The 26,221-nt window shown below is 46.9% G+C and overlaps 1 protein-coding gene across 2 annotated transcripts; it reads right to left on the bottom strand.

The window, feature by feature from the left end:
- Positions 1-1,539: 1,539 nt before the first annotated feature.
- On the bottom strand, positions 1,540-25,498 carry atp6v0a1a (ATPase H+ transporting V0 subunit a1a). Of its 2 annotated transcripts, none has more exons than XM_062533007.1 (21): positions 25,425-25,498; positions 23,236-23,417; positions 22,732-22,810; positions 22,405-22,502; positions 22,133-22,306; positions 20,766-20,848; positions 19,357-19,483; positions 19,092-19,174; positions 18,597-18,690; positions 14,453-14,665; positions 11,639-11,789; positions 10,461-10,600; positions 10,002-10,174; positions 9,775-9,865; positions 9,467-9,585; positions 8,856-9,072; positions 8,465-8,572; positions 7,805-7,912; positions 4,842-4,959; positions 4,577-4,748; positions 1,540-3,211 (listed from the first exon to the last, which is right to left on the bottom strand). In XM_062533007.1, the coding sequence occupies exons 2-21, from the start codon at positions 23,350-23,352 to the stop codon at positions 3,118-3,120; spliced, it is 2,559 nt and encodes an 852-aa protein (XP_062388991.1). In that variant the 5' UTR covers positions 23,353-23,417; positions 25,425-25,498; the 3' UTR covers positions 1,540-3,117. The 2 variants fall into 2 exon arrangements, with proteins under 2 accessions (XP_062388991.1, XP_062388992.1); XM_062533008.1 differs by having other exon boundaries at positions 22,178-22,306.
- Positions 25,499-26,221: the final 723 nt, after the last annotated feature.

The raw sequence follows: 26,221 nt of genomic DNA, 5'->3' as shown, positions 1-26,221 counted from the left end.
AGAGTGTGTTTAAAGTATCCTTAAAGTACAAGTGTGTGTGTGTGTGTGTGTGTGTGTGTGTGTGTGTGTGTGTGCACTTAGCAAGGGGTCTGCTTGTTATTCATTTGGAACTTGGAAGTAAAACTGTACAGACATATGGACAAAGCTATATCCTCTAAGTGTGGGAAGACAAAGGGAACTTTGTAAATTATGTGCATGGACATCATTGTGTGTGTGTGTGTGTGTGTGTGTGTGTGTGTGTGTGTGTGTGTGGTGGCCCTTTGTTGAATCAGAGACAAAACAATGTTGGCATGGGGTTCACACATGGGACAAAATATGTAACAATACATATAACTGCTGTGTAGGACAGTTGTAGGCCTACATTACTTGCGTGTGTGTGTGTGTGCGTGTGAGAGAATGTGAGAGTATAATTAAGGGGTCACTTCTCAACTGTAACCCCCTCACTCCCCCCTCCCTTTCTCATTCCATGGACTAAACCAGGTCACTTTTTTAGACGTGAGTGAAATGGACTGTTAAAACATCCTCTCCAGTTCTTTCCTTAAGGGACTCCATGTCGGGGAATATGCTTTAGCTCTGAAGGAGGAACTCTCCCCCTGGGCTACATTAACACCCCCATGACATAATTTACAGCCATAATAAAGCGCTGATGATGTCTCTCCATTGTATGAAGTGAGGGAGCTTATTTAAGGCAGAGGAAATGGCCGCCTGCGGGTCAATTTGTGAACTATTCTGCCACGTCTGTGGGAAGGTTCGTTTGTTTTGGCAACAGCGGCAGCGGTCTGCCACTTACCCGCACAACGTCCCAGGCCGTCATGTCAGAAGGCACGCAGGTAATTGGCAAAAATTAACCTGTCACGATGTGGGCTCATGACAAATGATGTGGCAAAGGTTTCGGAAAGGTGTCAGATTGTCTGGGACCCTGGAAAAATACATGCGGCCTATAACCGATACATGTGAAACGTGTTAAGAGTCCGCACTGGGCCCCAGTGAGTTCTACACTTGGGGAGATTTCCGTGGGGATGGCCTTGCAGAGTTGCGGTAGGAGCCACACTGTTTTGAATGAGTGTTAAGGAAAGGATTCCAGAGGTGGCCCTCCAGCCTTTCCTCAGTGGTTCGCCATGGCAAAGCAGCTATAACTATCTGTTAATCTTAACATGGCAATGTTTACACCAGACCAAAAAAATGATAGTCAAGTCATTAATTTATTTTATCTGTGGTCTAAAACACCTTGATGTACTCAAATGGGGCGCTCTATATGAGGTGAAACGCACATAGTCGCCACAGTATGTCAGTCAGAGCAGGCCAGCCAATCTGTGCTTTACTTGACACAACGGCGCCACCATGTGGAATGTCATTTCTCATTCGCACACAATTACCAACCGTTTGGCTCTCTCTGCTGCCCTCTAGCGACTGAAACAATCCCTCACAGATCCAGGCTGTGAGGGGGCAGAAAAAGGCAGGAGCCGCAGTAGGCGAGTATAGGGTAGGAGTTAGGACATGCACTTATGAGTCTCTATTGAGGACAAATCAACACTCGTGTACATTTCCTTTCCTGTTTATTGACAAAAGCACACTTTACAGACTCTTACATCAGCCTTGCAGGCAGTCAACTAGACCTTTTGTCCCGTTCACAGCTCTCCAATGAACCCCTTTAAGACTACAAATCTCACAGTCACTGCCCACCCCTACCCCCCAAAAAGAGCCAAATAGGTCTTGTTGTAAACATAGACAATGAACACACATTTGCTGTCTAGATGCCTAGACAACAAGAAGCTCTACACTAAAATGTTCCCTACTGTGTCTGAGATGGTTGTACAAATGGATGCTCTTTGAACAATACATGTGCGCTTATTTGATTTCTGACCAGACCACTTATATACATAACATAAGACTGACAGTGACTTGGAAAAGAACAAGGGGGGAAAAAAAAAACAGGCAGAAACACACAAATCAACATCAAATCTTGAACATGAACAATCTCTTTGTGTGGACGTGAACACAAGATCCCTCGGTGAGAAGACGAGCGAGTAGGGCTGGCGTGTGGGCGTCAGCGTGTGGGCATCAGCGTGTGGGCATCAGCGTGGCGCTGCTGCAGCCTCAGTGGGGAGAGGGCAGGGGTGCAGACGGGGGGTCTGTGGCCACGCTGCTCACAGTACATTTCACAATCCCTTTGAGACCTTTACAGTGGGACAAGGCGTGTGTGTGTGTGTGTGTGTGCATGTGTGTGTGCATGTGTGTGAGAGTCTTTTTGAGAGTGAAGGTGTGTGTGAGTGTGCATTGCCTGCATGACAGAAGAGGTGGTTGGTTGGGCGTATCCAGATCTAGTGGGCATGGGCTGACAGAGCTGTGGGCACCTTGCGATCACCTGCACTGCCTTTGGGACGCTGCACAACAACTCCAAAAGCCTGCCAGGGAGCTGAACTTCAAGGCCAATGAGAGCACCTGTTCTCTGATGGCTCAGTGGCCACCATTGTGTTTCTGTTTCAGCACAGATATTATTGACATGTGAATCACTACATTAGAGAGCAGTGCTGCAGAGATACAGTGGCCATTGCCAACGCCACCTTCCATTCAAACTACATACAGATCCCTGACTGGACAAATGATCACAAGTGCAATCTGTCTGTATATGTGTGTACACACACACACACACACACACACACACACACACACGTAAACAAAACACACACACACACACACACACACACACACATACAGACTACACAGTATCACAGACACAGAGTGGACACTATGCCAATAACAGGACACCAATAACTTATCTGATTTAAAAACACAACACATGACCAACAGAAGAAGACTCGAAAGACAAGTACAGGAATAGCTAGCAGTTAGACCTCAGAATTTATTACTGGAGGAAATAGATATCTATGAACCAAATAGGCGTGGAGCTCTAAAATACCCTATCAACTATTATCATTACTAATGCATGTGCATTAATGCATTTTGTGATGAATGAACTGATAAAGCTTATAAATCAGCTTTCTGAACACTGGTGCAACGGCCAATCACAATCAGTTTAATTCCAGGGTTCTCCTATCTGCCTGCACCTGATTGGCTGTTATTGGAGAAAGGGGAAGGACACTGTTGGAGTTTTCATTAGTCCTCAGACTTCCCCTCCAGGATGTTGTCAAATGAGAATGGCAGGAACTTGAAGCCCTGGCCACAGTAGAACTTGTTCTGAAACTCCACCCTGCAGAGAAGGAGGGAGAGCAAGAGAGGGAGAGAGAGAGAGCGAGAGAGAGAGCGAGAGAGAGAGAGAGAGAGAGATATAGAGAGTGAGATTAGCAATAGCAAGAGGGAGAGAGAGAGATTATGAGTTCATTTGCAGTAATGCTGATGAGTAGCAATACTAAGTGCACAGCTTGCATTTTGTCGATCATGATCTATGAATGAACCAGCTTGCACTTGCAGTGTTGAAAAGCTAAAAGCTCACACTGACACTCACTCACAGCAACCCCCTTACACAGAGCCCCCCAAACAGCACCCCCACCTCCGCCTACGCCCGGGCCTGAAAGCGAGCCCTGACTCTATTTATAACGGCTAGCCACAAACGGGCCGCCCGCTGACCTTTCAACTGAGGAAGCCCAGATGACTGGCATTCCTGCTGCTGTCTGAAGAGAGCTCAAGGCTGAGCGCTGCCACCATGGCCACCAGAGTGCCCGTTTAGACAGGCCACTTGAGTCCAGGCGGGCACCTGTGGCCACATTTGGCACAACTTGGACAAAATGAGCTACCAGTCACACACACACACATGCATGGACTTTCTCACTCTCACTCACTCTCATTCTCTTAAAGAACGTTCTTCAATGGCAGTAGGTGCTTGCCTACACAGGTTATGTGAGACACTTGTGCAGTTACAGCATTTTTCTGAAGTGCTGACATACAGAAAAGTGGGTGCGCACACACACACACATTATCCCTGACTCATCATTGTACATTCTCACTTATTTTCCAGCCTTCAAGTGAACACCACTTGTTCACACCCACACAGAGACGCCTGAGGGAAGCGTTCACACACACTCACACGGGGCCCGACACACACCACAGCACACGTACGGTGACCACACACAGCAGCAGGTGCTACAGTATGCAACTCTGCAAATGTGCAAACTGCTGTGCATTACTGAGGGGATCAATAGGGACCCAGAGGCATGAAGGACCCAGCTCTTGGGGAAAACAACAGGAATGGCTAACACTGACAAAAACATGCTGTAGAGGATTTGGCCCTGAGGATCTGACATTCAGTTGGAGACTGAAAACCACAGGTAAACTGATCCCTGCACTTCCTCATGTAGCCAGTAGGGGGCGAGAAAGCTTTTCTGCAAGGCATGTGTTCAAACCGCCCCAACATGAACAGTGTCAAAATGCATGAAATTCAGGACAGTCTGTAAGCTAGTAAAATGCATATATCTAACCAATACGTGCATAAACACACAGTAAAATAAATAATAATAAAAAAGATCAGCAAAAAAATTTAATTGAGGGAATTGGCATGGAAAGAACAAATTTGAATGTGTGTGTGTGTGTGTGTGTGTGTGTGCAGGCGTGTCCTTACCAGTGTAACCTCAGTGCATGTAGGAACGCTGACAGACCCTCCATGATGAGCAGGATACAGACGGTCATAGTGGCGAAGGCTCCAAAGATGGCCGTCAGGACGAAGACGCCACCAAAGCTCCGCGAGGCCAGGCCGATCTTCAGCACCATGCCCCACAGCACCTCCGACAGCTCTACAGGCCCAGCACACAGGGGCCGTCAGGGACATGCCACACTTAGGACAGTCTGTAAGTGTGTGTGTGTGTGTGTGTGTGTGTGTAACTCACGTGCATGGGCCAGGCTGAGAGCCCAGAGCCTCAGGTAGGACGCTGTGTTGGAGATGCAGCCCAGGCAGTACTCTATAGTGTGGATAGCCTGATGCACTGCTACATCTCCAAAGTTAAACTGGACACAGGGACAGAGTCCAGACAGAAGGACAGAGAGAAAAGAAAGACAGAGACAGGCTATGTTTTAAAGACATCGCTAATTCAAGCGGGTTCACCTTTGATCAAGCACAGTTCAAGTCATTCAGGTTCCTGTGATCATAATGCTCCCTTCAAAAGTTCCCTTACTGCAGATTACCACTCAATTATGCCATTGCAACCCACAACCACTCAGAGACATTAATGGACTCATTTTAGAATTGTATGGGGGAAATACTGTCAAAGCTACCATTCTACAAGCCCTAGGCCCAATACCACCACAACAGCCACCAACACTGAGCTCAACACACACACACACGCACACACACACACACACACACACACACACACACACACACACACACACACACACACACACACACACACACACACACACACACACACACACACACACACACACACACACACACACACACACACACGCACACGCACACGCACACTGCACGCAAAAACAAAGAGGACAGCAAAGCCAGAAAGTAAAACCGAAGGTCAAATTGCTCACAGATGCAAAACACACAAGCCACACACACATATAGACACACACTCACTCTCTCTCTCACACACACACACACATACAAACATACACATAAACAAACATACAAACACAAGCACACACACACATGCACACATGCACGTGCACACGGCGCTCCTCTCTTACCACTTCCTCCTCGGACTGCTTGAAAACAATTAGAACACACACAGGGTTAAGGTTCCATTAGTGGCAGCACTCACAAAGCCATGACAGTGATGTTAGTGGTGAGGACAACAACATTGATGGCAAAAGTGTGGTGGGAAGGGCAACAGAGCGTTCTATGGAGGGTTCTAAGGGCCAACAGAGTTTTCCACGGGCCTAAATGGGGCCTAAAGGAGCGGGGCAATAGAACACTGGACAGATACCAACAACCAACATCTTCATTGGACCTTTACTGGTCATCCATGATTTAGTTGATCAGAATGCACCTTGGGCTTTTTTTGCACTGGGGGTTGCCAGAGACTGGTGGTGTAGTCTGGACGCCTTGGCCCTGAGAGTGAGGGCTGACCCAGATTGGGCTGGTGTCAGAATGCAGGACACATATCCAGTGAGTCATAGAGCGCTGTGTGTTCCCTGGCCGTGCGCTTGTGCACTTACCGTAACTCATTCAGGGCTACTCATGTTAGCGCTGGGCCTTCCCCTCCATAAGGACACACTCATTGATGAGCTGCTTTGCTTATCTGTGCATTAGCCAAATGGCTATTTTTAAGAATGTGATGAACGGGGGGGGGGGGGGGGGGGGGGGGCTTCCCCAAGCTAAGCTTCCCAGAAGTTGTGACATCGGGACAGAAAAGGTGGGACGCTCATGTGTGAGGTCAGGGGCCAGGAACTCCTCTCAGCTAGAACGAGGGAGAGGATTGGAGTTTCTGGTTCTAAACACCATGGGGCATCCGAGACAGCTGCTCATCTTTGCTAGTTCACAGCCGTCCCTCTTGACAGTGAATGGGACACTGTGGCACGTGATTGACAGATACAGGAGGAGGGACGGAGCGGAGGGCAGATCGGACCCATGGGCCGCCACGCTCAGACCCTGCTCCAGTGTGGCCAGACGCACAGCACAGCGCACCGCCAGATCCGCAGTCAGTCATGTGACTTTCGGAACATCTGACGGGCGTCACCCGAGCCGGCGGGGCCGAGCGACACCGGAGAGCGTGTTTACTTTCCCCTGCTGTGGCCACCACTGGAGCAGACTCAGCTAGCACACACAACATCACACCGCAAAGCACCCAGCACAACCACCTCTGCTCTCAGAGCTCTCCAGTCAGACTAAAGTCATATTCATATCATATGTCTTGGCATAAACAGCCAGTGGTTAGTGGTGAGACCTTAAGCTTCTGGTCACTGAAATGGCACACAGTGCTTTTGGCCAGTGTTTGCAGCGCTTTGCGAGCGGTCATATAAAACAACAACGGGGCCCTTCAGGAGGACGTTAAACCAGCATGTCAGGCTCACTTCCTGGCCCCGTCTATGCAGCGCTCACCCTTAGCATGGAGTGCTAACATCAGCTAGGGGCTGGTTTAACAGCCAGGTGAGAAGGGACCCATGCTGTTATTTTATATCTTCATCAGAAAGGCAGTGGTGGGAAAAATAATTCAAACAAACAAACACACACACAAACAAACAACACACACACACAAACACACATAGACACAGACACACACACACACAGGGCTCCTACACCTGGCCTGAGCTCTGCTACTAGAATGGTAAATATGAGAGGCTTCTAAAGTAGCCTGAGCAGGCCTGGTTTTCAGACTGGATTATTCATGGATATTCCACACCAGAGTATTGTTACAGACTGCAGTGCCCCCCCTCCCTCTTTCTCTCTCTTCTTCTCTCTCTATGTGTGTGTGTGTGTGTGTCTGTAACAAAGTGTGTGTGAAAATGGTTCAATCAGTGACATTCATAGACTATTCTGACTATTTCTGAGCATCTTTAGATGTGCCAGTGCACGGCATGAATGGACATCCTGTCTATAGCGGTCTATCGATATGTAAATGTCAATCATCCACTCATACCAAAGTTAGAGTGGTCGTGCTCAAAGATAGAGCTTCACTACTGATGGCCCCTGATCTACATGTGGAAGTGTCTAGTAAGACGCTAACGCTAAATCTCTGTACAGTTAAAATTCCATTCAGCAGCCAAGACATGCTAGTGTTAATGTGGCTAATGCCGCTAATGGGGGCTTAACTGCGCAGGACGGACTACACTGTCTGAAAGGTCACAGGGTCAGGGGTGAGGGGTCACAGGCGGGCGGGTGGACGGCCGTTCTCACCTCGGGCTCCTCCTCGGAATGCTGCGACAGCTGGTCGTGCTGGATGATCTCGGCCTCGTCTTCTGTTGGCCCGTTGCCCACCCGGATCCCGCCGAAGTTTTGTGTGCCCTGTGGAGTGGGGTCAACCAGGGGGCAGAGGTCAGCGCCAGGTGACATGCAAGAGATGATAAAGCCTGTGCGTGTGTATACTGTGTTAATGTGTGTGTGTATGCTGTGTGTGTGTATGTGTGTGTGTGTGTGTGTGTATGTGTGTGTGTGTGTGTGTGTGTGGTTGTGTGTGTGTATACTGTGTGAATGTGTGTGTGTGTGTGTGTGTGTGTGTGTGTGTAAAAGTGCAAGTGAAGTGATGGTATGGGTAAGCACAGCACAGTAAATGTGGCTTGTGTATATGTTAGTGTAGTTGTTTAATAGGGTGTGCGTGTGTGTCAGAGAGAGATAGAAAGAACAACAGCTGCAAAGAGAACAGTGTAAATGTGTGCAAAGGGTGATAATATGTGCATATAGAAGGTGCTGGGTGATAAAGAGGTAGCACATATGAAACGGATGGGTGCGTGTGTGTCTGCACGTGTGTGTGTGTGTGTGCGTTTGTGTGTCTGCACGTGTGTGTGTGTGCGTTTGTGTGTCTGCATGTGTGTGTGCATGTGTGTGTAGGATGTTTACCAGATTCCTCCTCCAGAGGTACTGTCTGCGTAGCACCAGAGTTTTGACTATCAGCATGATGGGGATGCAGGCCAACGCAATGAGCACCAAGAAGGTCTGAATAACCGACTGGAGGAGGGAACACAGCGTCACAACTCTGAATGCACTTCTTATAAACAGATCAGCATACTGAAATAATTTCACACAGTAGGTCCCAATCACAAAACATTTAAAAGATGCATGATAGCTCATCCCACTAGAGGGACTACATCCCATTAGGCCCTTTAGTGCATTTGGTGCAATTTCAAAAAGCAAGATATGAACAAAACAAATGTACGTGTGTGTGCGCATGTGTGTGTGTGTGTGTGTGTGTGTGTGTGTGTGTGTGTGTGTGTGTGTGTGTGTGTGTTACCTGTCCTCTGTAGAGTGGCTTATTGGTGGGGTCGTTGTAGTTGAACAGGAACATGTTGATGAAGGCGATGAGGAGGCTGGGAGCTTCTTGGGAGGTCTTGGCGTCGTACGCAATCCACTTGTAGAAGACCAGCAGCACCAGGTAGCCAAAGAGACTGCACATGAAGACCACCTCAGGGATGAAGCCCAGGTAGATGTTCAGAGGCTTCTTAAAGTACCTAGAGAGAGAGAGAGAGAGAGAGGAAGAGAGAGAGAGAGAGAGAGAGAGAGAGAGAGAGGGAGGAGGAAGAGAGAGAGAGATAGAGAGAGAACGAGAGAGGGAGGAAGAGAGAGAGAGAGAGAGAGAAAGAGAGGGAGGAAGAGAGAGAGATAGATAGATAGATAGAGAGAGTGAGTGAGTAAGAGAAAGAGTGGAAAATGTGAGGAGACATCCAGCAGACAGATGCACAGTTGGACAGACAGAAGTGAGCTGGATGGTGCTGATGTATTCCAGACACTGGAGCTCGTGGCTTGGCTCTCACTACTACTGCTGGCACAGGGCCCAAATCAGCGGCCTCTCGCCAGGCGTCTGAGCAGAAGTGGACAGAGCACAGAGCACAGAGCTGGACTCACAGGTGGTTGAAGAGGCTGAGGGTGACTCCAAACAGCATGTGGATGACGCCCAGGATGATGGACATCTTCATCTTGAAGGAGTTCAGGAAGGTCAGCTTGTTGGTGGAGATGCTCCAGATCTGAAGAGCACACAGGGCAGAGGTCACAGGTCAAGGGTCAAGGATACTTCATGTTGTCTCACAAGGGAGAAGAATGGGTGGGATAAAGGGAACTGCTGCATTCAGCAGGTAAAAGGGGAGACACCTTGCACCGTGTAATGGCCTACTTATTAACAGTGAAGATGAGGTGAGTGCACTTGGGGCTCATACCGGGTCAATGCCAATGGGGTACGGTCCCCCAAAAACTCCTCTGACCGCTGGGTCCAGCTGAAGAACACGGTTGTCCTCCAGAGTCTGGAACCTAAACAACAACAACAACAACAACAACAACACTAATCAGACAACAGCACCAATCAGACACAGATTCTGTTTGTGTCTAGTAGACAGGGATGTGTGAGCTGGGCAGAGGTGGAGATGGCGGATGTGGGTCCACTCACGTCCAGTTGCCCCCGCCGCGGATGCTCTCCTGGAACATGGGCCGCACACTCCAGCTGGAGCCGAAGATGTTGAGCGACTTGGAGAAGCAGTCGTTGTAGATGATCCCCGTGTAGATGGAGAAGACCCCCATCAGCAGGATGATGTAGCGCCCGCCGAACATCATGTTAAATATCTACGAGGAGGGATGGAGGAGGAGAGAACAGGGGTGGGGGGCACGGTGTCAGACATGTACAGATTCTCAATCAATTTCACTTGAGCTGATAGACAGGTGAAAACACCTGAAAAATGTTATGGGGTTCCACACCAAGCAGTCTGAGCAGCATCTCTGAGGGACAGAGTTGGCCCCAGGCTCAGAGCAGAGAGGGAGTGTGTGACCAGTGAAGGTGTGATGAGTGTGATGTGCGATGTGATGACATGACTGAGGATGGCGGGGTGGGGATGGACTGGGGGTCTGGTACCTCGTTGTCGTTTTTCTGGGTCAGGAGCCGGTTCTCCCTCAGGACCAGGTAGAGGGCGGCACAGGTCATGAGCACCCCGTGGCCCAGGTCACCAAACATGACGGCGAACAGGAAGGGGAAGGTGATGATGGTGTATGGGGCTGAGGAGACGCGACCACAGGACAACCACACATGAGTACACCATGAGGAAACACACACATGGCTTTCACTGAACACACATGACTCACTACCACACTCTGACCACATACTGTGGGTCGGACATATTAGCCAGATAAATCAGAAGACTTCGTGGAATGCACCATTAAACCAACATTGGCAACACTCCATAATAAGGCTCCTAAATAAATAGCAAACTAGTCATTAACTAACCCTTTGTTAATATTTGTTATTTGTTACTAAAATATCTATTTGCCACAAGTTATTGTTTTTTCATCATTAACATGGGTCTCTCACACTGGAAATGAATGATCACAAGGTTCACAAAGGTCCTCGATAAAACAGGCAAGCTGAAAGATGTAGCGAATTTATGCGAAAACTACTGAAGGTGATGCTCAGGTTCAGACAAAAAAGATGACTAATTAATTAATTAATGATGAAAAACATTAATTAATTAATTTTATTTATTTTATTTATTCTGCATTAATTAATTTGCTATTCATTAAGGACCCTTATTATGGAGTGTTACCCCAACATTTCTTGTGTATTAGCCACATTGTGTGTAAGCTGCAGGACAGTGTAAAATCAATGTATAAGCCGCGGCTAATAGTTGGGAGATTAGGGTGATATACTGTGTGTGTGTGTAAGGCATATGAATTTTGCAATCTGAGCGCATGGTGGCATGATGCAATGAATGTTTTAAGGCTGTATGCCAACTCAGCATGGTTTTAACAAAGCATGATGACTAGCAGTGCTTTGCCAACATTTTCACTGGAAGTGACCTAGTGCTAGACAGAGAGAAGGAGGAAGTGATTCCCAGCACTGCCTGACCACACCCACGCGGATGCTCTGACTGGAAGTGAATGGTGGATGGTGGGAGATCTGATGTAGCAGGTGTCAGTAGAACTGGGATCTCTTAAGTCAGCACTTGTGAAAGCTCCCTGTTGGGATCCGTGCCAAACACTGGGGTGTGGGCTTAGGGAGGGTGGTGTAGAGACTAGAGAGGGCGGAGGTGCACGTACCTGGGTTCATCTCGCGGTACGTGCCGATGCCGTAGGCGTCCACGATGCTCTGGAAGCCCGAGGTGAACTTGTTGGTCTTGTTGAAGGTGGGCGGCGTCTGCTTGGTCTGCATCCGGTTGAGGATGGAGGGCACGGTGGAGCCGCTCTTCTCCTGCAGGGGAGGGGGGGGGGGGGAGCAGGGCCAGGTCAGAGGGAGTCCAGCTGTGTCCAAATAGCTGGATCTGTAGGTTCACATTGAACCCAAGTACAGTGGAATGGACATAGGACATGTCTGTGGAAGCTACGCCTGTTGTTTTTGTCTAGAAATGTTCTGTTTTCTGACAGACAGATAGATATCAAGACATGACAAAACGATACTTGGAAACGGAGATCCATGTGGTCTGGTGAACTAAACGTGACCGAGATATGTGGTCGCTCTTGGAGCTGCTCTTGACTGGTCAGCAGATTTGATTTGGCTTTTGCGAGATCAGATGTGGATTACAGTGGTTTTCAGCATCCAAACCAAAAAGGCAATGGAATGCCAGAGAACATTACTTGGTGAACACAGCACATGTGTACAGTAGTGTTAGTGTGTGTGTGTGTATGTGTGGCATATATAAATAGCATATATAAATAGCAAGGGGCTAACTGGGCCTAGGGAATGCACTGCGTGACAGCAGTAAGTCGTGTCGGCATGCAGGCCTTCTGAAGCAGCAGCACACACAGCATCCCTCCCAACAAGGAGCTTTAATCTACACACTAATGCCTCTCCATACATCGGCACCCTCTCCTGAGACGCACACACTAATGCCTCTTCATACATCCACAGTTCCCTCTCCTGAGACGCACACACTCCAAAGGCCAACACATATAAACACTAAACACACTTCAAATCTCTCTCAGGATATATATAATGTCAGACTGTAATATACATACATGTAGATACGTGTCAATAGGCCCTTTCAATTCCATTATAGGCCACTAGACATGTAGGGGCCTTAAGGCTAACAGGGCCATAAACTAGTGACTCACACTTGGGTCTACATGAACACTTAGCATGGCCACGACTACACTACAAGGGCAGTGTCTGGAGATATGGGGGCCGACTGTAGGGGACAACACTAAACTGCTTACAACACTAATATGCAAAGTCTCTAAAACCCATTGGAATTTCAGACCAGACCCTTGGACTGAAATAAACGGAGCCAATAATAAAACTGCTTAAAGATTTAACATTTTTAACCAACCTTTATATCATATGAGAGACATATAGACACAGCAAAAGGCTCTGCTCGAACCTTTTGCTCAAATGCGGCACAATTCCTATGTGTAGCATGGACGTGTAAACAGGAAAAAAACACATGGATTCCGATATTTTCAGATCGGGGTCGGTTTCATGTGGAAATAAATCAGATATGAATCGGATTTGTGCCAATGAAACTGCCGCCTTAACGGGCAGATTGTGTAAATTGAAAATGATGAAAAGGAATATCCAATGTTGAAAATGGCCACAATCTTTCAGCTTTTCACATTTACATTACACGTAATGTTGCCTTTACATGCATGACCGGCCGAACGGAGGAAATAAAAGGTGTAATGAGGCGCTCTTCTTTCTTTCCTCAAAATAACAACCGGTAGCCTATTTTGCAGGCTTGTCAAGATACTTTGAAAACAAAAGTAAACAACTTGCCACTGAAATGGCCTAATAATGCAAGCTTGAGTTATTTTGTGCGTTTGCAGTGCTACTTGTATGTTTGGTCACCGGAATGAAAGTAAAATCCCTCTGGTGCACATGTGGGTTGTCTCAAATGTTGAGCAAATGATACGGGCCACTCTCAAGGCCTGCCGGTATAAATACAGCCTTAGTGTTGTCTTAGTGTTCATTTATTCTGATGCCACAGAAGAGCATAGGTTTGTCTCTTGAACAGAACACAGTCAGAGAGAGAGTGAGACACAGAGAGGAAAGTGTGATCGGAGGCTCCCCAGAGGTCCCATCGAATTGGTACATCCACCCCCCTCTGGTGACCTTTGCCCTTTACGTCCTAACCTCTGATCTGCTAAGGCAACAGCGCTCTGTATGAGCCTGTGGAATCTGGTCCTCGGCTAAGTGAAACAGGGCACGGGTGGGCACAAACACAAGCGCACAACACACACGCACGCCCACACACACACACACACACACACACACACGCCCACCTGTCCATGCTGTGCTAGCATGTCAGTCATTCAGTGCTGCCGTGTGCATTATTCCCCTGCGGTGGGTGCAGCAGGAGGCCGGCCCATGGTGGAGACGTCCCAGATCACTGGGGCTGCAGAGGTCAGCGTGGGGCCCTGCATCTATTTGAGCTCGTGGTGACTCAGCCCCCGTGCATGAGAATTTCCCCTGCCCTGCTCAGATGAGCGGCCATACATCAGACAAATCCCAATCAGCGGGCACGTGAGTGTTTTTGGATGGGTGTGTTGGTTAAGTGACTCAGAGCCACACACTCCCATGGCCCAAACACGTTAGGAATGCCTAAACAGCAGTCCACTGGGTTCTGTCACTACCCTCCTCTATGGGTGTGTGCAGTCCTCCCCTGGACATAGCTTAGGATGCCACTGGACCTTATAAGTCCACACTCTCCACACCACCTGCACTAACTACTGGGCCCCCAAGGCTGCATTTGACATTTGGGTACAAGCACCCAAAATGTTTACATGTCAGCCTCATGGATTCATGAGAGACTTGCTCATTTCTGTGCACGCCTACATGCTCATCAGTTATGGACCTAGTGTGGAAATGACCATTTCCCTTGTGAGTGTGTGTTTGTGTGTGTGTCAAAGTGACATTCTCACCGTTCCTCTCCGCAGGGCAAACTGGATGGAGTCCAGGTCGGACACTGGGCACCAGATCTCGGCGATGAGGCACTTCTGGGTGACGTCGATGTTGCACAGGTTGAGCGTGTGGTAGATGGCCTTCATCTTGCGCACCTTGATGAACCACACGCGCACCGTCTTAGCAGCCGCCTGCAGCACCCGCTGCCTGTGGTCCTCCGTCTGGTTCAGTACCTACACACACAAACACACACAGACAAAATGGTCACTTTTGCAGTAGAACTAGCAGGCCCAGCCTCACCTCTATTGCTTAACTCAAAGATGATGAGCCTGTTAGTACAGCAAGAAATAAGCAGAAGTTGGTCAGCTAAACTGAAAACATCATGTTTTGCAGTTTGCCAGTTGAAGTGAAGCTGAGAAACACACACACACACACACACGCACACACACACACACACACACACACACACACACACACACACACACACACACACACACACACACACACACGCACCCACGCACGCACGCGCGCGCGCACACACGCACACACGCACACGACAGTGAAGAGCTTGACAGTAGGAGACTGGGAGAGGGAGATGGGGTGGAATCCAGAAATGACTTGGGTCAGACTCGAATCCGGGTCCCCACGGGCACATGGGCCAAAGGTGGTAAGGGCACAGTAGCCACTGCTACTGATGTTCAAGTACGCATTTTAGGAATTCTCTTCACCCGTGTTTTCTGAGTTCTAAAGGAGTGAGCGGTGCACACATCACACCAAACACACCAACATGCTGCTTTTTAGAGCACAATGAGCTGAGATGGGCCCACTGCAGGCTCCATCCTACTGATGCAGTGGGTGTAGCTGTGCTCACTGGGGCTATTCTCTCTCTGCAGTGTGCCGTTACACTTGGACTTCAGCACGTTCATAGTGCTGTCTGTGAAGAGTATTACAGTAGCTGTCGTAGGCTTCTGGGAACAAGAGGACAAGTTGTCCCGTAGAGGTCCATGTTTGCTCATCTGTCCACAGGTTGTGTGTGTGTGTGTGTGTGTGGGCGGGTAGGGAGAGGTATGAGCCAATATGACTCACCCTCATTACCAGCTGTGCCCACGGGGATGGGCAAGCGGAGCTGGTGCCAGGCTGAATGCCCCAAACACTCTCGCCCACGCTGGAAAACACACTTACACAATCACACACACACACAAGCCAAGCCAAGCCCTCAAAAGGCAACTCAGGCATCGCTTGCATCCAAACACCCCTCCACCCCACCCCACCCCCTAGAGGGGTTATTGCTCTGACATTTCTCCATCTCTCTCTCTCAGCTCTCAAAAACAACAACCATCATCCCATTTCATCCCTCTCACTCACACTCGCGCACACACACACATATTCTCATGCTTTACCTCTGGCCCTCCGTAGCCCCTTTACTGGAAACATTTGTTTGAACACTTGTGCGGTGACTCACTGGTGGTAGTGTCTCTTACAGTTGGCTAAGTAGTCCCATGACAGGGGGACCTCAAGCTCACTGGGCCTGCTACTCTCTTCACACCCAACCAGACCCCCCATGCTAGTTTGCTGAGCTCTCTTTCTATCTCACACACACACACGCACACACACACACGCACACACACACACGCACGCACACACAACCCCTCCCCCTTCACACTTGTCGCCTCGTAGCGACCGCCAAACACAAACACCACGAGAATATTCCCGACTGGTCCGATGCATGAGGGTGTATCATCTTACTCTGCCGCTGTCTTTCTCTCGCTCTCTCCCTCTCCCTCTCTCTCTTTCTCTCCGTCCCTCTACCTCTCCCTCCCATTCTCCTTCTCTTACTCTCGCTCACGCTCTCTAAGTAAAGACTAATCCGTAGCTATTTACACACATTGAGATCAGCCTGGGAGACTGTGCGTGGGTGGATGTGTGTGGGTGTGGGTGTGGGGGTTGGGGAGGGGTGTTTAGTGAGCGTGCATGTCTGTGTTGGACAGACACCCAGAAAAGGTCCCTCCTGCATTGGGCAAGGCCCCATGGGTGCACTAAGATTGGCATGGCCACTATGTGTATGTGAGTGTCAGCACTGGACACAGTGTCTGTTGGATGAGCTGTGTGTGTGTACGAAGGACAGAGACAGCCATCAGCATAAGGCTATGTCTTTGATGAAGATGACCAGTGTGAGACAGTGTGTGTGTGTGTGTGTGTGCACGTGAACGAGAGCTCTTTTTCCTACCCTAATAAGGTGAGGAATGGTCAGATCCTGCTGTAATAGCTCCCTGACCCAATCCCCATTGGAGGCCAGCAATGCCAATCAAATCATGTTGCTTAGAGCCTCTCCCTTTGATAGGCTGATCCTAAAACAATGCATTCCTCCTCCTCCTCCAGTCAGTCATTATACCCATGTGTCCATTCACTTATCCCCTCTGGCTTTAGTGTGGCAAATGCCAGGACTGACTGGCCCCAGTGCCAACTCTCCCCTTATCATCCCTCACCACACCCAAACTGCCACTGCTTGGTGAGAAATGCCCACTGATACAGCTGGCAGAGAATAAAAACTGTTTGCAGCTATGTGACAATATGTTAGAAATTAATTAACTAATAATCTACATGAATAACTAACTGATAATTAAGGTTACTTTACTTTATCAGAATCAGAATCAGTTGTATTATTTGACTCCAGTTAATATTTGCTCAACACTCAACAATAACATTAAAAAAACAGTAAGAATAGAATAAGGGCAGTGAGGCTATGTATAAGAATAAGAATAAGCAGAATAAGCAATGCAGTATGTACATTTCAAAATAAATAGATGTTATGGGTGGGAAAGGGTAATGCAATTGTCCGGAGGGGGAGTGTGGCCTTGTTGTCCCTATCAAGGTTGCATGGTCGTGGACACCACAACAGGCACAGGCAAGACGCAGGATGCAATATACAATTGAAAAGAGGGCGGGAATAGTGCAGTATCAGTATAGACTGAGCTTTAAGATGAAATATAAATATAGTACAAGGCAGTACAGTGCAATGATAATACAGTTACAATATTGTAATTGTAATACTGAAGTGCACATGATATGAGGTAGATGAGCAGAACAGGTTGATTGACTTTGTTTGTTGTAAGGGTGGGTGCTATTTCTGAGTGTTCAACAGTGTGACAGCTTGAGGAAAGAAGCTGTCTTTGAGACGTCTGGTTTTGGCAAACAGTGCCCTATATCGTCTCCCTGAGGGAAGGAGGTTGAACAGTTTGTGACCAGGATGTGAGGGGTCTGTAGAGATTTTTGCTGCCCTTTTCCTGACCCTGGACCGGTAATGGACTTTTTGCACCAATGGTAAGAAATTTAGCACAGAAAATGCATCTCTCAAAAAAATACTGATTGAAATACTGTTCAATAGGACTTGACGAACTACTCCAACAGTACTACATCAAGAATCTGGGCCTGGTGACTTACGCATAACCTGACCGCACCCACAACCCACAACACTGGCCTCATCTGAGACAGGGTCAGACAGACACACGGGCCTGACGCCTGGAGCTCTACAGGACGGACGGCGAGAAGGGGGACAGACAGAGAGTGCTAAACTGGGACCAAGAGAGAATGGACTACCACTCTCCAGAGTAGACCTGCCATTTACACTGCTGAAGGGTCTGGCAGCTGAGTACACACCGGGACAAAGGATCACAAATTCAAAGTACACAAGAACATGTGCGTACACAGAAACACACGCACACAGATGCACGTGTGGCACAAGGGCAAAAGTTGGCACACACACATACATATACACACACACACACACACACACACACGTATGAGTGGAATAATGAGCTGATAGGAGAGGAGATAGGAGAGCTGGTACTATTAAGCACCACGGTATAAGCCGTTACCTCTACTTTCATCTCAGCTTGAAAGCACTGCAACATTATATGCACATACTGCAGAAGATGACGAACATCTACATACACGTTCATACAATGTTGTGTTGTGAACTCCTTACGGGACACAACAACTTTTAAAAAATGCCATCTCCTGGAAGTAACAATGAAATCTGTTTGAAACCATGATGTGTCTGAAACACACAATATAGTAATGCAATGCATAGTGTTTTGTACCCAGGGCTGCCCTTGGGCCTGGCTAGTGTGTGGTCAAAGCAGTGGCCAGTGGTGCCAGTCTTACCATCTGCAGGTCATCGATGCGGCTGTGGACCCCACCAGCCATTTCCTTCCTCTCCTGTGGGGTCTCGGGACAGGGGTACAGGGACGCTCGGAACCTGTGGGAGAACACGGCCCATGAGCCACGTCTGCTTAGTTCTTCAGTTATGTGGAGCTAACCTTTCAGTCCTGTCGCCTCTCAGGAGACATGTTCTTGGCCAAAGCCATATCTAGAACAACAAGTCTGGTACAGCAGAACTCCAAGGAGGTGCCCTTGTGACCTTGTTAATGTTGGTATAATACCACCTGCTAAGCTACAGGCACTCACTCAAAAGCTCTGCTGGTCTCAATATAAACCAGAGACGTGTTTATCACAGGCAGCTCTGCATTTACTCAGCACACAGTTTGATGTCTATCCCCCATATATCAGACGTTAACAACTACTGTCTAGACAAGGAGAAAACACACTGTTCTGAGGCTGGACTTGTACTGTAGTCTGCATGCAGGGAAGCTCACTCACCCCTCACAGATCTTCTTCACTCTGTTCTTCAGCTGGTCACCCTGGAAAAAGATGATGAAGACCGACTTGTGCACCTGATCCCCCTGGAGAGAAGAGCAAAAGAGCACATGAGAGGGACTCTGCACTGCAGGGAGGCAGTGACAAGGGATTGACTGTTGGAATTGTACTCTCCCTGAGGGGTAGCAATAAGCAGTCCTTAACTTAAAGAGCGGTCTATGTCGGTGGGACTTCTATTTTTGCTTGGGCAATTGGTCAGACAACTCACTGTAGTTGGGTCCTCAAGAGGGTCCTCAATGTCGGCCTGCCGAAGGAAGACGTTGCCGCGGCACACCCGCCAGAGCATTCTCTCGAAAGTAGGAATTCTCTCTCTCCCGATCACCCCAGCAACAAACCTTCAGAGAGAGCAACAGTCAGTTTCATTACAACTTCCCAAAAGATCACTTATACCGTCAATCCTGCTTAACCTTTACTAGAAATCCTGATTTAGTAAATCTGAAAGAATACAACTGTGACTGAAAAATCAGCAATCCCGCTTTGTGAAAACACTCCATGACTAGAAGATTAAGAGATAAACAACCATACAAAAGAATGCTCTTTACGTCTACATATCTGAATGATCAAAATTGTTTTCCTGTTTCTTAACTGGCCTCTGGAAGTAAACAAACAAAGAAAACAGAGGCTGAAGAAAACAGAGCTAAGCAAAACGCACACATGTATACAGACATATTCTGCATGTCTGACATATTGGCAACTCAATGTTTAAAGACTGGTGCTGTGAGTCTGACTGGTTTCTTGGCTTAATCAACAACATTTTGTAATACTGACTGAGCATAGAAACACATCCTCTTTCGACATGTTCAGGTCTGAAAGGGATTTTCCCATGAAAGCACCAGCAGCAAGTCAATATGAGCTCTATAGCAGCAGTACTCAACCTGTGAATTGTAGCTTATTTACAGTATATCAAGTAACAAGTGCAAAAATCAATCAGTGCAAAAATACAATAGATGGGACTGAGAAAAATAAATGTGATCCCATGTACAGCCGTGCTCATAAGTTTATGAACTCATACTAAAGTTTCCTAGAGATTGGCATGGGGTACTTTCCATAAGATCATCTCTCAATGCAAATCAAAACAGCTATTAGGCTAGCCGAAATAAAATCATGCCAATCTTTAGGTATGATGAAGAGTATGTGATGATGTGGAGCTATTTTAATTCCAAAGGTCAAGGGAACTTTATCAGGATACATACAGTAGTATCCTGAATTCATGAAATAACTGACCTTTAAAAATACAAATGCCTGCCTCTATGGGAAATTAATATAGGAGTGTGTATACTTATGCCCCCTGTATTTTAAGGAAGAACATTTATTTATTTACGATAAACTATTTATTCACAAAGAAAATTGGTGTTCTTAAAGGTTGGATCTTTCCTCATCTTCAGTTGCTTTTTAAAAATAAAGGTATTAAGATCAATTTCCAAAATATGTTTTTTTTCTCTCTCTTTTTCGTCAACTTTAGCATGGGTACATAAACTCCACTGTATTTCACTATTTCCACAACAAAGTCCATTTTTTGACTAACAAATGCTGAATGTGTCTAAACAATCTTATTGTTTATAATGGCTTATTGTGCCTTAGACTGCAGCCGTGTCAGCGTGGACACATGTGACATACCCCAGCCTTAGCGGAGCTCCCCGGCCCACCTCACTGGGGTCCAGCAGGGTGGAGGACTCTTCCATCAGTGCTGGGTCCTCCATCTGAGAGAGCAGGCCAAAGCAGAGAACATCATGAGACACGCACCTCATATAACAGACATGTCTGCTCCTTAACCCATTCTGCCCCATGAGGACTCTCTTGAGAAGTCAGGGAGTTGCATGAAGAGACGAAATATCTGACCACACAGCCAACAATAACTATAATAACAACTGTATCTATAGTGATATGAACGGCCACACCGACCAACAATAAGAAAAAGTCTCATTCATTAGTGTGTGGATTCTGGTAGGCTGATTGGTTTCTATTGGTTCTTCAAGTGTGGCCCAATGATGTATTTTTTATGTCTATCATTACAGAGTGAAGTGTGAACATTGACATTCTTATGAGCTACACTGTAGCTGCTACAGTGATGACAGCATGTAGTTATACAGTTTCTAGCTTTTATAGTTATTATTGGCAGTATGGACATAAAACCAAGTCATGCCACTGGCCTTGATGTCTTGGGGATCATAATTGGGATGGTCATCATGGAGAATGGAATGTATGACTCTTTACATGCATGAATCAGCCCACTGTTAAAGCTTAACAATTAGCATGGTTAACATGGTTAGCACGTGAGCACATGCATCTCTGAATAATACTAAACTAGGAGTGTATGTACACATTCAGTTGTTTGTTATAGTGTGGAATGAGAGACAAATGGCTGAGCAGTATGGGGCACGTTGGAGAAGACAACAGAATGCCATTTAGGTGAATGTTTAACCGGACGGACTCTGATGTGACACGGTGAGGGTAGAGAACTCCATCCGTGTAGCATTTGAAGGGATCAATGATTGTCCATGGGAGACAGTAGTTTATCTACCCTCATTACACCTCGTGAGCGCTTGTAAAAGGTGCAATAATACAGTCAGGTCTGGTCACAGGGACATGAGCGACAGAGGGATGGGCCTGGTGAAGGAGAAAAAACAAGCCCAGCGGGGATTGGCTGGGGAAACAAAGAAATCACAAGGTGCAGCTTCCTATTACTGTGACGAGCTGTATAACCAAACAGACAGATGGAAACCTGCAGAACTGGAAAGGGGCGTAAGCTGGAAATGACGAGCCCACAGGAAGTAAAGGGAAGAGGCATAACCACACTTTGAGTGCTGAGCTGAGAGTGTGTGAGTGTGTATGTGTGACACCAATATATGTGGGACAGATACATCCTCCCATTGTGCTCTGGACGTCCCTCATATTGTAATGCAGCAATGCAGCTAATTAGGGGTTATCTGTGCCCAGACAAGCCGGCATGCAGGAAAAGTCTCACAGTCAGCGACAACACATACTCTTCCACTTCTACTTCCACTTCCACTTGCACTGCCAGCCCTGACCTCATCGAAGAACTGCTGGGTGCGCCTCAGGATGTGCTTGAGCTCGGTGAGCTCCAGGAAGTTCTTCTTCAGCGCCTCCTGGTTGGTGTTGATCTCCTTCAGCTCATTCTCCAGCTTCTCAAAGGTGGCCTGGCAAGATTCCACAGAGGTCAAAAGGTCATTAAAGAGGAAATGTTGTCAAACAGAGCCTCTGCTCGCCTAAATGCATTGATGATTTGAACCTTTACCTCAAGGTCAATCATGTCTCTGGGGAGAGGAATCTCTGGGTTCTCTCCAGTGTCAACAACGGGGATGTTGGCTCTCTTTATCTCCTTTTCCACAAACCCTGACACAAAACAGGAAATCAATGTTTATTTGTGTGTATGTCTGTATGAGTGTGTGTGTGTGTGTGTGTGCGTGTGTGCGTGTGCGTGTGCGTGTGCGTGTGCGTGTGCGTGTGTGTGTGTGTGTGTATGAGAGAGAGAGAGAGGGTGAGAGAGGGAGAGTGAGGTAAATAATAAACAAAAAGGAGCCAAAGAGGAACTGGGCTCTTTTGGGGACAGAATGATCCTTACTCAGTTTGCGGTCCATCTCCTCACAGCGACGCACTTCGTTCACAAACTTCCTCTGGAACACGTTCACGTCTGGATTCAGCTATGAAGACACAGACAGGCACAATGCAGTCAGCATCTCAGCATGCCCGAGCAACAAGCCCTATGCCATCCTCATGATCTCCTGAAACCTTGTGTGTGTGTGCGTAAATACTCAATACTCAATGCATTCAATTCAGTACACACACAGTTGTCTATACATGCACTCATCCATGTCTCTTGCTAGATAATTTACTAATTTTTCCCATTTGGTCATGGCTTAGGTATTATCCTCCAAGTTAGATGACATTTCCCATAAACAGAGATCAACAAAGACAGAGAGGGAACAATAGTGTGTGAATATCGCAGTGTGTGTGCTTGTGAGTCTGTTAGAGAGAGAGAGGTTAGAGAGAAAGAGAGGAAAGAGAGGAAAGAGAGAGAGAGAGGACTGTGTGAGGATGAGCGGTTGCATGTCTGTGCGCTACTCACGTCTCTGAACTGGACCATGCCGATCTCGCCCAGCTCGCTGACGCAGCAGTAGGCCGACTCAGACTGGAGGAAGAGCTGGGCCAGCGTCATCTCCTCGCTGCGGAACAGCTCCCCCATGGCTGCACTACTCTCTGGCTAGTCCCTCCGCAAAACCCTCAACAAACCAACTCTGCTGCCAGAGGCTGGGGAAACAGGAGACACACGATTACTCCTGCATACAAAATAAACAGACGTGGCGCACCAAAATAGCTTTACTACTCTTGAGATAAAGATGCAGAGTGTGCTTCTCCAAAATGTTTTCCTCTCCAGGGTCTCTAAAATCACAAAGCATAAAAACACCATTTCAGGAGAAAAATGAAATGTTATTTGTGTCGGCCATTGAATTCCTTCCCTCCATCCCTCTAGGCTACTGGAGTCGGCCTGTGACCTTTTCACCCGCATTAGTCAGCTGAGAGAACAACTCAAGCTCCAATCTCTCTCCCCCTCCTCTATTAGCCCAGAACCTCGAGTTTTTACACTCATGCGGAGGCATGCCACCGGCTGCACAGCCAATTTACACAGACGTGAGAAAGTATGCAAGCTGTTGCGCAGCATTCACGGACACGCTGAAAATCAGGGTCAAACAATGAATTGCTATAGAAACAGCTCAACTCTTCAGTGTGTCTTTGCATCTCATAGCAAACATCTGATGGTGACAGTGGAGGCAGTGGAGCCTGTTCCATCGGTTGACTGGGAAACATACAATAGACTCTAATTGAGTATTGGAGTATAGTTGAATAGAGTATTGGAGGCTAAGCAATGGCCATGAAATTCTTTACCAACAAAGACGTGAAGGCTTGAAAATCACTCTGGAGTCTTGTCTGCACTCTAATCAATGCTCCATTTTAGTCTCTGCAGGAGACAACTTTATAGGTGTGGAATTCTCAGTTGGATATGCCTAGTAATTATTTCAATGACAACTGAACAGGAATGGGGGTGCAAGGAACAGAAGAGATGTCTTCAGTCAATTGTAAGGCGCGGAAGAGAGGTCTTACATTGGGTAGGGGATTATGGATTAAGCTGAACCATGTGATGTGTTGTACAAGGCCAAGCCTATGGTCAGAGGGAATCCCAGTCTATAATCTTAACAACAGGAATTCCAAATGTACCATACCAAACAATTGTCAGTTGTGAAAAATTAGGAAAATATCCTGCTTTACAAACATGTAACAAATATGTCCACGTCTGAGTGTCCGCCCACAATAAAAACAACAGATGGTTAACCAGTCGCTTTATCATTGAAGCATATAGTGCATTATTTAATCATCAGGACGGAAAGGATCACGAAAACAACAGCTGTCATTGGAGAGGTGTGTTAATATTTCAGCATCCAGGAGAGCCAAGAAGGCCATGGTCTAATAACCTCTCAAGGACGAGACAGGGGCAGCAGACAGCATTGGGCTGTCAGTTTAAGATGAAAACTAGCTCACGTTAATAGCAACAACTACTGCGCATAAGTTAAACGTGCTATTGTACAAACAGCCAATATGCTTACAAAGCATTTGTCAGGATGTATGACTTACTACACTGTTATCCGATTAACTTGCTAACTAGCTAACTAACTTGTAACTCACGCAACAGTTACTGTAACTTGGCGAGTAGACGCTTCAGGTTGACTTTGACGCAGAAAACGCAATATGTTTTTCCAGAAACTCTAGTCGTTAAGGCTATACATTGCTGATGAGCTGCCTTCATTTGACAGTAAGACCAAACGCCTATAATAATTAACTGCACAACACCCCATAGCGTTAACTACAATAGCTAACTTAGCCTGCTAACTTGCATGTAATTTGGATAGGCAGCTAAAAACAATAACCGAAAAGCTACGTTGACACTAAGACACGCATATACTTTACACAACAAATGGACCTGTGGATTCAGCAATATAACATGTAACTTCATGAGCAACAGAATAAGTTAGTATAGGTTATGTCTTCAACTGGGCAAAACATTTATGTGTTAGCACAGATAAGCCACCCATTGTAGCTATCTGGCTAACCCGACCATTTCAACATGAAGCACAGAAGTTGGTAAGAAAGCTAACAAAGTAAGAAACTCAACCAAAACAACGCAAGACTGGTCACACCACTTCCAGTAAGTTAAAAAGTCTCAATATTTGATTGTATATCATGTAGGCACACCTATCTTACCGTAAATTGATGTCTTCCACCGGTAGCTGTCTGGCTGTCAACTCGGTGTTCCACCCGTTCCATGTATTATCAGCTGACCGGCTTGTGGTGACGAAATGGGGTGGCGCGGAATCACTCAAAAGCAACATGAGTCACATGATCAGTCCTACCTGTTTCATAACTGGGCCTACCTACCTGGACCATATTTCTGTTTTAGACATTTTTTGCCGTCCTAGAGTTTCTTGGTGTGAAAGGTTTTTGATGGGTCTGAATAATGTCAATATTAAGTCATTAGGACTAGTATTTATTTTGGGTGGTCTGTTTCCATTATCCTTGGACAATGATTTCTCTGCCACAGAGTCATCATCAGCAGCCATTACTGTAAGTCACCACTTTTTAACCACATTATGCTGAACATTGCACGTTTATGCCTGTGCCATTTCCTGTGTTGTACCATAATTTGCTCTGCAGCACTTTGTTCTTTCAAAAGGTGTGTCTTATGCAATCAATTATTTTCACAGAGGTAGGCTAGGCTACTGTAGGCTACATGAAATGTTCAGTGTTAACATCAGTTAAAATGTTCAGTTTCACAGAGCATTGTGAGATGAACTGAATGTGAGTTATTATTCATCTAGATTTTGATATTTTTTGTACATGGCTCCCACCCAAAACATAAGTTCTAGCCTAAGCCACAGCAACAGGCTCTTGTTAGGCTTCTTGGTTCATTGTGTGAGATTTCAGACTTTTGAGTTATGGGCTGAGGAATTTCTCATAGAGTCTGTAATGAAACAGAGTGTATATTTGGAACTGAGCTGTGT

Source organism: Sardina pilchardus, chromosome 3, assembly GCF_963854185.1.
Source record: "Sardina pilchardus chromosome 3, fSarPil1.1, whole genome shotgun sequence".
Classification (NCBI taxonomy): domain Eukaryota; kingdom Metazoa; phylum Chordata; class Actinopteri; order Clupeiformes; family Clupeidae; genus Sardina; species Sardina pilchardus.
The sequence above is the reverse complement of the archived record's forward strand: the minus strand, read 5'-3'. Positions and strand labels throughout refer to the sequence as shown.

What these genes read in the sequence shown, in the direction of transcription:
- atp6v0a1a (XM_062533007.1), bottom strand. Translation starts at nt 23,352, where the DNA reads ATGGGGGAGCTGTTCCGCAGCGAGGAGATGACGCTGGCCCAGCTCTTC. An exon ending in GCATGGTCCAGTTCAGAGAC is followed by an intron (nt 22,811 to 23,235) that starts GTGAGTAGCGCA and finishes GTGTCTTCATAG; the next exon opens with CTGAATCCAGACGTGAACGT. An exon ending in GTACCGCGAGATGAACCCAG is followed by an intron (nt 10,601 to 11,638) that starts GTACGTGCACCT and finishes GCGTCTCCTCAG; the next exon opens with CCCCATACACCATCATCACC.